A 17,081-nucleotide genomic window follows, 5' to 3' on the forward strand; every position below is an offset into this window, starting at 1 on the left:
TCATATGAGTGACAGTGATGACTGCAGCAGATTTGGATCGCTTAAAATGCAGTTTGTGGTACAAGGTTGCAAAACTCATCAAAAAAGAGCAAACACATAGACACAGTAAATATTTTTGATTTGGACAACTTGGTTGGATAAAAGTTCAATTTGCAGTATTCTTTTTTTTTTTTTGTATTCTTATATGTTAACATTGGTCATTTGGCTGTTTGTTTACCTGTGACGTGTTTATTTTTATGTCCTCATTTAGCTGGTCACTTAGCCGTTTCTTTTTTCTGTTTAGTGAGTAAGTGCACTGGTACATTTTTTTTTTCTTTTATAGACATCTAATCCTGTAACTCAGTCTACTATATAATACAAAGATGTACTGAATATCATTACAGAGATCCCTAAGACCTCCACAAACACTGGTCAATAGTACACAAGCTAAGAAGAGTGATGAAGCTCTAGTTCTTTAGCTACAACTTTTTGTCAAACTCTGCTCCAGCTTAGCTCCAGGTCCTGCAAGGAACTATAATAAAACTATAATAACCTAAGGAAAAAGCACATTTTTAGATTCAATGATGATGGTGGTAAAACTTATTTTTGGTTCTCGTACATGTCAAAAGTACCGTACATTTGGCCTCTATAAAAAAAGTTATTTACCATCGTATAATATTGTGTAACCTGCAGTATTGCCTCCACAAGTACAGGTGGCAGCACCGGTATAGCCTAGCAAATTCCAGACAGAGAAGCTACGACGACAACAACGGTGCAGTGTTTGCAGGAGTTACAGTCGTAGGTAGATTAGCCTGTAATTTCGAAAATTTTAAAGTCTTTTGTCGTGTACATAAAAAGCAAAACGCTAATGACAATCGAATTAATATCAAATGTCGTGTAGAGTGCATGTCCGCTCGTTTACCGTTCGTTTTAGCGGTGAAGCTAAGCTAATAGAACGTTGCTCCAGTTTACGTGTGTGAGAGTGGGTGTGTATCCCAAATATCACTTTTATTTTGCGTGTTATTAAATTAATGTCGCTTTATTTTTAGCGATTTCAATTTAACTCTTGTCTCTCTTGTTTTGTGTGCTTCGTGTCCTCATCTACAGATTAATGCTATTTCACCCACCTTTTCTCATTAAAAAAAATGGATCCAGATTTTACAGCTCAACTGTCGCATCTCGGCTGTGAAAATGGACACAAGAGCTTTGAAGAACCCATATCGAGACTACGATGGGAGCCCTGCGGCCACATATGGCCTGTTTGATTCTCACGGGAAGGTAATTTACAGTATATGGATATGTATGTGTAGGAGAGATAGAATTTACCAAAATTGTTTTTAAATTTTCTTCACCTTCAGCTCACATCAGAGTTTGCCCAGAGGCTGAGTATCAAGATCAAGGAGCTTTTAGCCATCATGGAAGAGGGACTGAAGTCAGCAGATCCCAGAAATTGCACCAGTTACACAGGCTGGGCAGGTATGTACAGTTGTTAAACATCTGTAATTTAAACAAAATGTTAAGGTTCTTTGTGGAAAGAAACTGCACAGATGTGATTATATTAAAACTCTAGCAGTGTTATGAATTAAAGGCTTTTAATTTTGCTTCATACATATACATACATATATACAGTATAAAATAGTATAGTAGGTATTTTATGTGTCCATCAAGGTAAATGGTGGCTTCCTATTGCAGTATGGTCAGGACTAGAACACCTTTTTGAAATATTTGTGAATATCAAACTGATTTTAAGATGCAAAGGTTACAGTCCTTGCATTACCTGACTTTTGTCCAGAGCAGTGTAACTTTAACATGATAAACAGTTCTTTTTTGACCTTCTGTTTGTTTCAAGGCATTGCTCTACTCTACCTGCACCTCCACAGTGTGTTCAGAGAGGAAGCCTTTCTCCTCAGAGCTAATGAGTACGTCAGCCGCAGCCTCCAATGCCTAACCAGACGCCATGATGTCACGTTCCTTTGTGGTGACTCAGGACCACTGGCTGTGGCTGCTGTCGTATACTATCGCATGCAGAGGGTGCAAGAGTGTGATGAGTGCATCAACAGGTAGTTGTAAAGGGAATTTTTTTTTTTTTAGAACACAGAATACTTTACTTATAATTTCACTTATTTTCTTTCTTTCTTGACAGACTGCTGCAGGACTACCAGCGGGTGGTGAAGGGATCAGGCGAGCTGCCAGATGAGCTGCTGTATGGCCGTATGGGCTACCTCTACTCTCTCATCTTTATCAACCAGCAGCTGGGGCAAGACAAAATCCCACTGCAGTACATTCAACAGGTGGGTTAAAACTGGGAGAACTTTATTATTAGGTTTCTCCTGGGACGATCTTGTCCCCAATTTGCTCTGTTTACACACATCCCTCACTGATTTGTAGCACTCAGACGAATTTGAATTGTTTTTGTTTACCTGTGACGTGTTTATTTTTATGTCCTCAGATCAGCGAGGCTGTGCTGGTGTCAGGGGAGCACCAGAGCAGGAAGTTCAGGATTCAGAACCAAAGCCCTCTGATGTACGAGTGGTACCAGGAGCATTATGTTGGCGCCGCCCATGGCCTGGCAGGCATCTATTACTACCTGATGCAGGTACACAAGGACACTGATTAAGATTAAAATCAACTTACGCGTCTTTACCAGTACGGTAATTTCATTTTTAGTTGCTTCATTTATATTCAATATTATTATAATTGTCAGTAAATACTTTTCAGGTGATCAAGTGTGGTTCCTTAGTGTAGTTGGGTGTTACTGTGTTCGATTCCCAGAGACCTGCATACCTAATAGTGCCTCCCCGGGTGGCCTGTCCTGCTTAGACTCACTGTGAATTCACCCATTGTGGGACAAATAAGAGATTATTAGTAAAACCATTTTACTTTTTAAGACATATTTCAGAGTTTACCATCCTAATATTATATTGATGCCAACAGATAAAGAAAGTGAATCATTTATTTTTTAATGTCTGATGCCTGCAGGTTGTGCCATCTAGTACTTGTACACAGTTGATATTTTGACCTAATAATGCAATGTAGTCAGAACTCTTCCACCATAAATAAGAATTTCTTTTTAAATAATAATATTAGATTTAATGCATAAGAATGGGTTATTGTGATAAAATGTACATTTTTACAGATACCTCATAGCTCTCTGCCATTCTAGGGCACACCGGCCAAAAATAGCAGACACAGATGATTGTCTCCTCAGCCCTGTTACCACTAGTCTACAGGGCTTTTAAGGAAAAAAAGTAAGATGGGTGACTAATGTCTGCCAAGCAAAAATTGTGTTCACGTCACTTTGGACCTAAGAAAAAAACTAAGGGGGACAATGAATTACTATTCAGTATGGTTTCTATGGGTTAGTGAGTGAGTGAGTAATATTGGAGGTACACCTTTAATGATACATTCATGAAGCTGATGGCAACCTTTGTGGCTTGTTTCTCTCTCATGCAGCCGGGCTTTGTGTGCAGTGAAGAAAATGTCCTCCGGCTGGTGAAACCTAGCGTGGATTACGTCTGCCGACTTAAGTTCCCTACAGGAAACTACCCTGCCTGCATCGGTGACGAGCGAGACCTGCTGGTCCACTGGTGCCATGGATCACCAGGCGTCATCTACATGCTTCTGCAGGCACACAAGGTGAATACTGACTCATAATAAAACACTTCTAGAATCTGCTCTGACCATAAAAGTTGTTTTTTTAAAGAGTCACAGCACCATCCTGTGGTCAAACAGTATAACTAATAGATGCCACGTTGATGCCTTCAGTGACTGGTCTACATTTTTACCACATCTAGATTTTTGGGGATCCTCACTACCTGGAGTATGCACTGCAGTGTGGTGAAGTGGTCTGGCACTGGGGTCTGCTGAGGAAGGGCTATGGTTTGTGTCATGGTGCCGCAGGTAACGCCTACGTTTTCCTGGCTCTCTACCGGCTAACACAGGATCCCAAGCACCTTTACAGAGCCTGTATGGTAAGATCAAGTTTTTTTATTATCTTTGTTTCTAGTGATTAAGCTACTAATAAAGGAACTTGGGATTTATTTAATATTTAAAAATAAAACAATACAATAAAATCTTGGTGGTTTTTTTTGTTTGTTTTTGGGTTTTTTTTTTCAGAAACATGGGCCTTTAGCATTCAGATAGGCTTATTAAAAATATCCCAGAGAACTTAAGTTAACAAGTGGTAATCGAACATTAGGTTAGTTAGTTAACAAGGTTAGCTATAATTAGCCCGCCGGCTTTAAGGCAACCTAGCTAATCGAGCAAGAAAAATCAAAATAAAATCTTAACATTGAACCAGAGTTAGCTCAGGAGATCTACTAAGTTAAGCTATCTACTTACTCTAGTAGAACTGGCTATGTCAAGTGGGCTACACAACAGTGCTGCCTTTATGGCCCTTGGACAAGGAAAGTCACTTCATGTGAAGGGTGTTAAATTAATAACTTAATGTCAAGCCTTATGGGTTGTACTGTACAACGTGAGCCACTAGGTGGCAGTGTTTTACTCTACTAAAGCTTTTGTTTCTAGTCGTCTTGCACGTGTCTCAGACAAAAAAAACCAAACTAGTAAACGGTTGATGTTGAGATACAGAGAGTTATAATCAGTTCAGACAGTGAAGCATGTGTCAGACAGAGACGACTATACATTTCTAACAACGGCGGCTAATGCTGAAAGGCCTAGTCAGTCAGCAACGCACTATCTTTGGATGCATTCCAGGTGGACCGGCTCCTACACCTACGTTTATTAATATGAAACTACTCACAGTAGATGGATATAGATTTTGTCTGTGTCTGGCCCTGAGCTCACTTGTGGAACTGAGTGACATTCTGGTCATAATCTGATATTCAGGCATCTCACATTTCACAGGAGAAGATCACACGTTTAAGCAGTTGTTGACATTGCTCGCCAGTCTCATTTCAGCAACAGCGCTCTGTTGTTGTTGTGACACAAGAGTAATGTTGTTATCACTCTCTCCCCGTCTCTCTGAACTGTCTCCTCAGTTTGCTGACTGGTGTATGAACTATGGCAGACACGGATGCCGAACACCTGACACCCCGTTCTCCCTTTTCGAAGGTAAAACCCGGTTGTTTATTTAAGGGGGAAATGTACAGCTAACAGTATGAAGTAACGTATATTTTGGCAGCATAAGGTCACTGAGAGGTAGAGCCAAGTCGACACTGAAGGTGATTATATTACATACTTTAAATGTACTAGATTCTAATCGAATAACTTATTACTTAAGAAAATATGCAGAAGTTTTAGACATATGTGTTTCTTTGTGATGACAATGTCGGGTGTTTTGACTGTAGACACATGAAGAAAAATTTAGCTTCAAATTACTAAAGATATGGTAAAATAAATAAAAGTGAGCTAAAATAAAATAAGGGAAAATATCAGCCACTAATAGTTAAATAATTGTAAAATTTGCTTTAAAATTTCACTAAAGATTCACATTGTATTTCAAAGGTGACTTAATATAGAGAGAAAAGAAATCAGTCCAATGAGCAGAGTCTCACAGGCTTGAATTTAGGGTCGAAAACCATAAGAATGCACAGAAATCTTGCCATTGAAATGTATTCACCAGAAAACTTCCTGTTTGCAGGCATGGCTGGCACCATCTATTTCCTGGTCGACATTCTGCAGCCTGCGAAGGCCAGGTTTCCAGCTTTTGAGGTGTAATATGTTCTCCACCTTGCTGCAATATGACAAGTGAGAAGATTCATGTTGCTGCTCTCTCTGATGTCTCATCATCTGTCTCAGTAAACTAATCTCCAAGGACCTGAAAAAGTTACACCGGAGCTCGACGTTGAGTCGTGCTCCCGACATTTGTGCCATGTTTCTGCCTGCTCTTCACCACGTTGTAAGCTTTGACGTGCTATTGAAGAGATGTGCCGTGTGTGCTGCTTGTGATTGTTTTGGGCTCTATAGAAAAGAAATAGCACTTGTATTCTGTAATGAGTAAGATGGGATTTTTTTTAAGGCTTTATAAAACAATGTTTTCGTTAGTTTCCAAATGCTTTTGTTTAATATTTCAAACATTCTTTCTTTTTTTGATGTTAAGTTTTTTAAACATTAGCACTATATTACTTGCACTAAACTGTCTGAGCAAATTTCTGTCTTTTGGTGTTGTGTCAAAGGGGGGCAGCAGTGAGAAAAAAAACTTTGCAACTAAATATGCTTAATAACTTAAATCTACTCATCAAATAAAGTACAGTGACTCAATAAATCCAGTCGGTCTCCAAACAGTTTTTCAATGTCAAATTCAATGCTGACTGTGTTGAAATCTTTATTTTCAGTGGGGAGTCCTATACTTCTGGTGAGTATGATTTGGTTTTAAATGTCCAAGATCCTCTGTTTCTTCCTCTGTGGGAACTTTTACCTCAACTGGTCCAGCCTGTATTCCAAATAAGGCTTATTTAAGGACGACTTAAAAAAAAAACCATGCAGGCGACACAATGCCACTGCACTTTTTTAAGGTCCCCCCTCCCTCTTTATGACCACCACCCTCACGGGCCGTCCCATGGGGAATGGGCCTGTGGGTGGAGGTAAGCACGGAAGCCTTGAGGAGGAGAACGGAATGGCTCTTTTTTTTTTTACCTCCCTCCCCTCGAGAAACCGAACACCTTCCAAGCAGGAGCAGGCGTATAAATAGTGTTCATCTGTCCTTGGGGTGTGGCCCCCGTCACACATCTTCACTTACTCCTGCAAAAGTTTTAACAGCAGCAGACATTTCTGTACGACAAGCCTGCTGATAAGAGGGAGCTGTCGTAGACTCACAGCTTCACACTCTGGAGGATTTATCTAATCCACTTTACACCGACACTGACCCTCAGTCATGTTTCACTACACGTAGTAGTTATGAAGTCAAAATGAATAAAGTTGAATCTGTGACAGTAGAATCTAAAATTATTAATATCAGTATTCTTATTTTTTCAGCAGACATTGTTTGGTGTCACTGCAACAATGTTAGAACCCAATGTCTAAAAAAATGTATTTTGACAACAAGGTCACAGTAGTGACATTCTGGAAGGTTCCTCACATATAGAGATGGAGGTCTTTTGGTTTTAAACTGAACATTTTTTTGAAATTCTCAAAGCCATCTATTCCTAGAATTTAAACATATAAAGTTTTTATTAGACACTGGACATTTATCATTGTAGTATATGAAAACAATAACTTTGACTTTGTTATATATACAGGATGAAAAACCAGCTATGAAATATTATGTACTCTGTTTACACATTTTTTATTTTAGCTTGGTTTCACACCAAAGATATTAGTATCAGATAAAGACAACCCTAAAATTTAAATATATATATATTTTAAATGTCTATTAGTATAGAAAGATAGTTAAGAGAGGTCACCAGGTGTGCTGTGGTAAGTCATGTTTCAATTAAATGATCTACTGTAAAAAGTATTACTTCACTGAAAATGAACCTGTTTGGATTTTTCTGTGTTATCGTAACAGGCAGAACAATGAAATATGCAGAAACCCAGAATGAATTAGGAGGGACTTCGTGTTTGTGTCTTTCTTCAGTCCCTGCAAACACACCAGTGTTGTGTGCAACTAAACCCAGGTTTAGTAAAGTAAGTGAATTCAAACTTCATCAAAGATCATTGTATTTCAAAACATACTGTATACTTTTGTCACATTTTTTTTTGGTGGTGCATCGTGGGAATTGTTTAATGTAAGGTCGGGAAACAAAAACTCAAAACTTATTATCCAATCAAGTCACTCCAGGACTTTGATCTGTTACGTTTTCTCTTTTATACTGGTATGCCTTCAAGCAAAAACAGGCCTTTTACAGTGATTGTGAACTTTATTTAAAAGCTTAGATTATTTTATTTCAAATAGAGGGGAAAAATCTTTAATTCTATCATTCTCATACCATTCATTGATAGAAATCTCAATACTATTGAAAGAATCAGAAATTCAGTAGAAAAAACAGTTTTTGTCATTCCTAAATGAACAGTTAAATCACTAAAATAATTCGAAAAAATAAAAAAAGTTTTTTTTTCCCATCTATAATCAGGGGCCAGATGGAAAGGAGCCACAGGCAGTATTTTTTGCAGTAACTTGGAAATAGATTTTTGCATTAAGTATTTTGATCTCATATATTTGTATTCATCTGTTTGAAAACAAAAACTTCATCAACATTTCATGCCAAGATGACAAGGACTATGTCAAAATTCCCAAATAGTTCCAGAATATGAATTGGCCAGTTATTCATCATGGAGGCTGCATCTCCACTGCAGTAAAACACACCATTATCAGAATGGATGCACTGATTAAAACATGTGCAAGCTGTAAAATGTGACATCAAAAAGTCAAATGCTCACAGCAGGAGTGTTCTGCGTAATTAATCTGGGCTCATTCACATGCAAAACGCACAGTGGTCTGCTCATAACCAGTAATGGGAAATGACATAAAGTGCATGAATGGCAGAGATGATGGCGTGTGGATGGATAATAATAAAGCTAATTATACACTTTATTAATTATGACTGACACTCTTCTATACTCCATAGATAATTATGCCAGCTCTCTCTATATTGGATATATATATATATATATATATACAGGGGGTCCTTGACTTATTCCGTTCCTACAGTGCAACATTTTCACTTCTCTCAAAGTCAGAACTCACATACTGTACATCAGTACCATTGTCACTCACCGACGCTAACACAGTGGTAACATCATAATCTAGGACATAAAAACATCAGAAGAGTCTGACTTACACTTGGGAGCCATAATGAAGGCCCTAAAGAACATTAACCTTTTGTTACCAGACAGAAATCCAACCACTGTATCCACCAGTGAACTTATCTGAACGATGAGCCTCAACTTCATTTCCAGGTTAAAGGTTTTGACCTTGACTGTGTTGGCACACATTCTGAATCTCAGCTTATTTTGCTTAACCTAAGAATTGTTTTAATATTTTAAGTTGAAACTGTATAAAATAATAATCTAAATAAAATCTAAACTGTTAAATACATTTCCCCATCATATTTATTAGTAATTATTCAGCTTTCTCAGTTATCTGTTCTACAAAGTTTTCATTGCATAACCTGCTCGTGACAGTTTCTCTGACTGAACAGAGTTGGTGTAAAATCCGTTAACTCGTTCCTATAAATGTAGAAAATTAAATAATGTATAGGTCACCTATACCTTATTTAAAAAATGTTACCTAAACAGAAGTAACATTTGAGGTGTTTTTTCTCTGCTCTTATTTAACCATAAGAGGAGGAGCAGGGTCATGAGGTTTAAAAATACTACCTTGTAAATGAGCTCCGTGGGCCTCCGGAACCTTCTGAGCTGGGACTCTCAGTGGTTCTGTGGCTTTACTCCTGCAAAAAAATCGTCTAGCAACTTTCTTTTTTATGAGAAATGAAAACAGGGACATTTTTTTCTACTGTAAATATATCATTTTAAGTCAGTTTGAAAAGTCTCAGATGCAGGCGTCGATCTTGACACACTTCTTTTGAGCTGCTAAAAATAACCCTGTCCCCTTCTAAAGGCTGACTCCCACTGCTTCACGGACACGCAGCTCTCCTTTCCGTTTGCCCTAAGAAAGTTAAAGATGTTCCAACGTGTCATCTGATCTCCCTCATTACCATACATGACATCACATGCCTGGGATAAATAAGAGGGGGCTAGGAGCATGGCTCAGGACCACTCTGTCTTGGGACTTCAGCTTCTCATCTCCTTTCTTTCCGCTCCCTGCAGCTCCTACTCTCCAAAATGGTGTGTACAAAGTTGTGCTGTGGACATATTTGTAGACTGGTGCCGATGGAGTTCTATTTTTTTTTGTCTTTTACTTACTTTTATCCAACCAGTGGTGATTATAATTTTCCTGGCATGAGCTTGGATGCAACCTTTCCAAAATAAGCCCAAAATCTTGGAGACTGGCATTTTTTAAATAATATGCTTTTTTTTTAAAAAGAAAATAGAGTTTGACTAGATTAATTGTGCAAGAAATCTCGTACTTTGGTTCCTGGACCACTGGCCATAATCATGACCACGTTAAGGCCCATTTATTATTTGTTAAATAATTAACTAATGTTATTAAACATACTCAGTCTGTGTACTCACAAATGCTTTGTTTTCTATTTTTTTGTGTTATGTATGTTTGTGTCTGTTTGTTTGTTTGTGTGCGACTTTTCCCTTTTGTGTGACAGGGTGACTTTTCAGCGGACCAGATTGAGGGTAAGTTCAGAAAAAGACCACACAAACTTCTTAGCTTTACCACAAAGATTAGAAATTCATACTGATTTGACCAAAAACAGGCTGCTGGGATGGGTGCACTTAGACCACATTGGTGGTAACAATTTAAAAAAATAAATAAATGAAAATGGAGGTCTTTCATGTGCAATACAAGAGCGAGACATTCCAGGGACTTGTCCAGTTGTCATGATGGATCTGACTTATGTCTATTCTAAGATAGGCCAGCGTGTTTCTGGCCCCGTGGCACTAACACAGCAGAGGTGCTAACCCTTAGCCAAGGTTTAAGACACAGGTGGGGGGAGTCGAGGGGTGAGGGTACCAAATGAACAGGACATCCTAGTGGTGCTCGGTACTTGTAATAACGTAGACAATTTATATTCTTGAAAAAATAAATTTTTAGGGGGAGGGGGTTTGTTTAGTGTAGATATGACTGATGTGTAGCTATTTCAATGAAAAAACTGCGTCTCCTGTACATTCTGAGACACTAATACCAGGTCCAGCTTTAGCAGTGGACAGTGCGTGTAAGACGAGGTGTTGATTACACCACGGTCAGCATTCTTATGTGGAAGGGGGAGGGGCGCATGTCTGTATATGGCCTGGGTCAAACCACTAGGGTATATCAGTTTGCCCCTGATGCCGACCAGAAATGTTACCCAATTGGAACCAACGGGTCAGGAATGGAGTGGGAGTGGGAGTGGGGGTGGACAGTCGGTACAGCTGTTCCCACTGTCGCTGTTCCTTTTCAGAAATCAAAGGAGAGCATTAATCTGGCAAAAAGGAAAGGGTCGCTGAGCGTTGGCGCCCCCTGGCAGGAGTGTCAAAACCCCAGTTAAAGACATGAACCTTCTTCTTCTTATGTGCTTAGCTGCAGCTGTCACTTAAATTACATCTGAACAATGACAGAAGGGTGTGGCCGTCACTTCACTTTGATCACTCAGCAGTGTGACATCACATACTGTAGCTGCCATGGCTAAAATAGCAACATCAGAATAGAAAAACGCAGATGCAATTATGGACTTAATTGTGTAATGTAACGAAGCTAATGAGCACCGTGCTGAAAAACAGGCTGTCATTTCACTGTTGTCAATGGTTTGAATCTTAAATCTTATCTCCTGCTTCTCTTCTCCTGACCAGACTTCAAGGAGGCTTTTGGTCTCTTTGACAGAATTGGTGACAGCCAGGTGGCCTACAACCAGATTGCCGACATCATGCGCGCCCTGGGCCAGAACCCCACCAACAAGGACGTCAACAAAATCCTGGGCAACCCCAGCGCCGAGGGTAAGGGCGCCACCAACTGTTCAGAACTCAGAGTACTCAACACAGTTATCAAAGATTTGGGATAATGAATGATTTAGTACCATATACTGTACGTGGTTAACAAACTGTACAGTCCATCTAGTGGAGTTTAAAGGCATTGCACATTGGCCAATTAATATTACCCTATATAATAAAAAAATCTAATTAGATTTGCAGTAAATTTGATAATTTAGGGTGATGAAATAATTTACACAAATCAACTGGAATTTAAGTGTGTTAAAACAAATGTTATTTTTTTCATTTTGTTGGTCATAAATTAGATATTTGATCAACTGATGCTCTTGTAAAAATAGCATCACAATGATCCAATATTTAATTTCATATATATATATATATGTGTCCCAGAGGGTTATGGGCTCTAATGATAAATCTTAGGGAGAGAAATTAGAAAAAAATAAAATAAATAGCGCAGGCGACGAAATGTGGTCATTTCCTGTTTGTCTGGTACAATGCCTATCTTGTCATCTTTGTGGACCCACAGACATGGCCAACAAGAGGGTCAACTTCGAGGCTTTCCTGCCCATGCTGAAGCAGGTCGACACCCTGCCCAAAGGTACCTACGACGACTACGTTGAGGGTCTGCGTGTCTTTGACAAGGAAGGCAACGGCACAGTCATGGGCGCTGAGCTGCGCATCGTGCTGTCCACTCTGGGTGAGTCTCAAGTCACCTTCCCTCGGTGCCTCTCCAAATATAGGCAGACACGCAAGCACACAGATATAGATTTCTTAGCATGAACAGAATGTGAAACCGACACTCTGCCGCCACCTGTGCTGACACGGATCCTCGTGCAACTGCAGGAGAGAAGATGAACGAGCAGGAGATTGATGCCCTTATGGCAGGCCAGGAGGACGAGAACGGCAGTGTGCACTATGAGGGTACGTCCACACGTCATGTCCTCTGTCCTCTTTGTCCACATTTCGTATGTGCAGACGGTTATGAGACTAAAAACACACGTGTCTGTCCCACCCCCAGCTTTCGTCAAGCACATCATGTCTGTGTAAGAGGCCGGCAGTAGGAGTGCTGAACCAACTGTAGCTCGTCTACAGAGAGCCCAGCAGTGTTCAGGACATCGACACTGTTTCAAAGACCAACAAGGAAAGACAAGGACTATGTACAAGGGATGTTGAAGCGAGCCCCACTTGTTGTTTATTTTGTTTTTCTGTAAACTACGTCTCAGACCGTCCTCCTCCTCTCTCTCTCCGGACATCGGCGTCATCTCTCCATTGTAGACCCACACCACTCGGCCTCTACTCCCCCCCGGGGCGCGTCTCCACTCTCCACATGGGGTGAGGAAACGGGGGAGAAGGGGTGACCACTCATCAAGTGAGGGTAGATCCCTCCCTTCCCACCGCCACCTCATTCAGTCTCGCTAACACTGGCCCAGCAATGCCAAAGGTGCTGGAGGATGGTCGTGGATTGACCGCCAAAAGTCTCCCCCTCCCTGAAAAGTTTTAGTTATTTTCTCACTGTTCATGTCAGAATAAACTTTTCCAACGTACATCCCATCTGGGTTGATTCTTGATCCTTCATTGACCTCACATTCTTTCAAGTCATATCGAAACCTAAGCACGTAGCCTGTAAAAAACAGCCACATTTAAATGTATTTAATTATTCTCCCAATTGTCGTTAAAAAATGACGTCACAGAAAATAACTTTTTTTACCCTGAAAAATATGTCTTTTAGGTAATACTGAGCTAACATATAGCTTTCTTTCCCATAGAACGGATCTTTGACTCCCAGAGCAATGAATGGAAATATTATCAGATTTCACTTAACGGGTCTAATTATTATTATATGTTTATACTGCAAATAATTTGTCATTTTTCAAGTATGAGACAGTGACAAGCGGCACAATGAAAAACCCGCCCACTAGATGGCGGCAGATGGCTAATTATGTATGTGTGAACCTTCTTCAATTTTAACTTAGAAACAAACAAATTAAACAAGAAGATAATTATATTTCATCACATTCTCAGAGAAAATATGAATATACCGTACAAACCTTAGTACTATTTTAATAGTTTAGTATAAATTCTTCCTTTAGGGGCTGTGTAGACTTGGGCTAAGTTGGTATTTTTATAATATGTGTATAATATATATAAAAATGTGTAGACCGTCTGTAATGATTACTTTACGGTCTTAGAGACACCCATGCATTTGTATATATGTGAATTGTATATAAAAGAAATGAAGCGTATTTTTTTCTTTCATGCATTACATAATCAGTACCACTAGATGACAGTAAATATTCATATGTTCTGTTCTGTCCATTCAGCTCACTATTGTTGAGGTTAAAAGTAAAACAAACGACAGATAGTAACCACAAAATGGCCACAAACATCAGAACGTTGTAAACCTTCTGATTTTACTTAACATTGAAATAAATAGGACTTATTTTAGATATATTTAATTCACTTTTACACTACATCCACATTACATTTTTGTAAATTGGGATTAAACAGGACTTGATTTCACATAAGTATTTCTCTGAGTGAATTTAAATTCTACCCAGAACTGGGGCAGTCAATTAGGTGACGCAGATGGCAGCCGTATAATTCTGTTGCGCAGACACTGTAGCCTTTACGGTAACTCAAGTGGCTATGGGAGGGACCATACCGCATTTAGTGTCACCAAGACTGTCTTCACATACACACACACTCACTCACAATCTCACACTCACACAGACGCACAGGGGTATTACTGGCCCTCGGCAGCCTCAACCTCCAGGTAAGATATCATGAGCATCTGTTCTGTCGTTTTCCATTCAGATGTGGAAATGCGCTCTTTACGCGAACATTGCAACAAAGTTCCTGCCGAAACTCATATTCAAATTTAAACGTTGATGCCCGTTAAACCTCAACTGTCGCCTGCATAGAGTGATGGGTAGTCATGTGTGCTTTTCAAATTAACGTCGTCTTTCCACGGAAGTGTTATTAGAATTTTAGCTTTATATTGTGTAATAACATACAGTATGTGCACGCTGATAAAAAAAATTTGTAAAATCTGCGCTGTCTGACGCTGTGTTGGCTGCTTCTGCCTCTGCTGCTGTTTCTGCTGCATCCTGCGCCTTTTGTTCTGGTCCACGCCTGCATGGTGCTGAAACCGGCACTGCTCAACACACAGCAACCTACTGCAATGCAACAGAGTCACCCCGGCCGAGTAAAAACGCTGAATTCCATCGGTAAAAATGACATGCTGCCCATTTTAGGTGTGTTTTGTGCATAAAATCTGTCGGATGTTTCATTTTAGGGACATACAGCGTCGGGAATATGGGAGTATCCCAGTTTGCATTTTGTCTGTCACAGCCCAGTTGCCCTTGCAGGCGTTTCCACCTTGCACCAGCGAATTGTAAAAAGGAATTATGCATTACCAGTGTTACTCATAGCTACTTCATTTAGTACATGTTGACATACATGGGCTGTGCCCATGTATGTCCTTAGAACTGCTTCATTTCAATGTGTTTCACTGGGAGCCGGACAGATTTTGCAATGGGGTTGTTTTGACCAATGAACCATTGACATCACATTTAGTCTGTTGCTTCACAAACATAAATGTGAAGGCCTGTTCATGTATGTAATAAAACAATTTGAAATCTTCTGATCTCAGTGACAGTTGGTAGTAGCCTTTAGGAGGCAGGTAAACTGTGATCAAAATGAGATAGACATGGTTGGCAACATTAGTCAGATTGTGCTGATATTTTAGCAATGGTTCCAGACATATACAGTTTAAGTAAAGAGAGAATGTTTAATGAACTCATCATTATGGATCTGTAGAAGATGAGATACAATGCTGAGGGAGGAAATGTGCTACTGGATGAGAAAATTGGGAGAGGCAGAGAAGTATGTTAGGGTGGTGCAGAACATCTACATGGAAAACTAGAAGGTGATTAAAAAAACAGCAGCTGAAAGAATCAAAGATGAAAATGGCAGAAGTCAAATTGTGGGTGGGACCATTATCATCAGCCTGAACCATTGATAAAAGATGAGATGGATGAATGATTCACGGATCCCAACATCAAAATGGAGCTCCATTGTCCATTTTCATTTCAGTTTGGGCTTAAAGTTGTTGTTGTTTTTTTGTATGATTCAGGGTTTGCAGCATTTGGGTTGTGTAGATATTGTGCAAGTGTAGGTATTTGTACAATTTCAGAAAATATCATTATTATTTGGTCCTGGTTTATATGGAGATGTGGAAATGAAGTAAACCCAATATGAGTGATATTTATCAGGTCAGTACAATCCTGATCTTTACAACAGTCAGAAGGTTTGATGAGTGTCTCTCAGTTCATCTTATCTGTTGCTTAAATGTTTAAAGACATTCCAATAGAAGCAACATGCCACTAATGGAACTCAGTGGCCCTAGTCAAGACCATCAGTTTTTAAGACACAATTAAATAATCTGAAATTATACCCACAACTCCCAGTGCCAAAAAAAAAAAAAAAAACAGTGGTTGATGGAGGTTGGCACAGTGCTTTGGAAAACATAAGATCTGTCCTAGGTTTTTACTCTCTCTGAATCTAATCATTCATGGAATATTTGGAATAACTTGGCAATCTTTGTTGGTATTATGTTGTGTAAGTATTGTTTCTGTGAGAAGGAGAAACATAGATTTAGTCATGTTCCTACTTTTTGACCAACAGGAAACCCAATCCATCCCCGTGCTCCTCCAGGGAAAGGAAAGTATATTTCCCCATGTCAGTTCTGGTTAGGTGCCCCGTCAAAATCCCGTAACCTCAGAACCGCTTTGTACATCACTGAAAATTAAGACACCACATTGTGGCCGTTGGTACTTCATGGGAAAGTGATTTTTTAAAAATATTGGAACCAAACATCAGTTACTAGATTTAATCTAAGAAATTTCTGTCAGTGACATTTAGATGACATTTGATATTTATAAAAGCAGATTAGTGCTTATGTTGTTCAGTACCAGCAAAGGACACTATGCGAATGATAGAGCTTTGTGGTACATTCAACATCACAGGTGTCCTATGTCTCCTTTTGTCTCAGCATACAGAGGTGCATTTTTGGTGCCAGTGTCTAAGTGGGAATCTCAGATATGTGCGTCCACACAACAAACTGCAAATAGCAAACAGCCCACGTACATGCGCTCACATATGTTTTGCTAAACAAGTAAATATTAATTGAAATATAGCCAAGAGTAAACTTGAGGCGGCAAAACAAATATGCTTGTGGTTTGTTTTTAGGTTTATAGTGTCAGATGAGCAGCAAAAAATATGTTAAGTTAGGAGTGTCGGAAACCAGTACAGAGCAAACATTTATTCCACGACAAGTCACTTTCAGCAGATGCAACAGCTCCATAAAGTGCAGGTGTACAGTAAGAGTGTTTTGAAGTGCATGCTGTTTAAGGCTCTCCTGATAGGTTAGATGTAAATCTTAATGTGTCCATTGTATCCATTTATGTGGATAAAACTGAAAAGTTAGCTTGCTTGCTAACTGCAAAACAACATATATATATATATATATATACTTTCCAAACATTTCTAATAAATGTTCTTATATTAAACAAGCTGAGAAGGTAGACCATGCTGCTGTTCTG

The 17,081-nt window shown here is 39.4% G+C and overlaps 3 protein-coding genes across 12 annotated transcripts in view; all 3 read left to right on the plus strand.

Moving 5' to 3' along the window:
- The first annotated feature begins 691 nt into the window (after positions 1 to 691).
- On the plus strand, positions 692 to 6,209 carry lancl1 (LanC antibiotic synthetase component C-like 1 (bacterial)). 6 transcript variants are annotated; one of them, XM_008325004.3, is made up of 10 exons: positions 692 to 781; positions 1,135 to 1,257; positions 1,338 to 1,455; positions 1,829 to 2,039; positions 2,123 to 2,270; positions 2,429 to 2,575; positions 3,433 to 3,615; positions 3,774 to 3,950; positions 4,980 to 5,052; positions 5,582 to 6,209. In XM_008325004.3, the coding sequence occupies exons 2-10, from the start codon at positions 1,171 to 1,173 to the stop codon at positions 5,656 to 5,658; spliced, it is 1,221 nt and encodes a 406-aa protein (XP_008323226.1). In that variant the 5' UTR covers positions 692 to 781; positions 1,135 to 1,170; the 3' UTR covers positions 5,659 to 6,209. The 6 variants fall into 6 exon arrangements, with proteins under 6 accessions (XP_008323226.1, XP_016894559.1, XP_008323227.1 ...); XM_017039070.2 differs by having other exon boundaries at positions 706 to 777; XM_008325005.2 differs by having other exon boundaries at positions 708 to 781; positions 1,128 to 1,257.
- Positions 6,210 to 9,596: 3,387 nt separating this feature from the next.
- mylz3 (myosin, light polypeptide 3, skeletal muscle) lies at positions 9,597 to 13,029 on the plus strand. The gene is given in 7 exon segments (XM_008325001.3): positions 9,597 to 9,701; positions 9,703 to 9,726; positions 10,161 to 10,188; positions 11,341 to 11,484; positions 12,005 to 12,175; positions 12,322 to 12,399; positions 12,497 to 13,029. Coding segments are annotated over 7 exon segments (564 nt in total). The 5' UTR covers positions 9,597 to 9,611; the 3' UTR covers positions 12,526 to 13,029.
- An 882-nt stretch (positions 13,030 to 13,911) lies between these two features.
- LOC103389551 (microtubule-associated protein tau) overlaps positions 13,912 to 17,081 on the plus strand; it is a 40,089-nt gene continuing 36,919 nt past the window's right edge. For 2 of the 5 annotated variants that reach the window (XM_017038861.2, XM_025062369.1), the window contains exon 1: positions 13,913 to 14,251. The gene's annotated coding sequence lies outside the window, so the exon portion shown is untranslated. Of the gene's footprint in view, positions 14,252 to 17,081 lie in introns of all 5 variants that reach the window. The other 3 variants (XM_025062370.1, XM_025062372.1, XM_025062371.1) reach the window with 3 other exon arrangements.

Source organism: Cynoglossus semilaevis, chromosome 14 (genome assembly GCF_000523025.1).
Source record: "Cynoglossus semilaevis isolate Cse_v1.0 chromosome 14, Cse_v1.0, whole genome shotgun sequence".
NCBI lineage: Eukaryota > Metazoa > Chordata > Actinopteri > Pleuronectiformes > Cynoglossidae > Cynoglossus > Cynoglossus semilaevis.

What these genes read in the sequence shown, in the direction of transcription:
- lancl1 (XM_008325004.3), top strand. Translation starts at nt 1,171, where the DNA reads ATGGACACAAGAGCTTTGAAGAACCCATATCGAGACTACGATGGGAGC. An exon ending in TGTTTGATTCTCACGGGAAG is followed by an intron (nt 1,258 to 1,337) that starts GTAATTTACAGT and finishes CTTCACCTTCAG; the next exon opens with CTCACATCAGAGTTTGCCCA. An exon ending in TGCTTCTGCAGGCACACAAG is followed by an intron (nt 3,616 to 3,773) that starts GTGAATACTGAC and finishes TACCACATCTAG; the next exon opens with ATTTTTGGGGATCCTCACTA.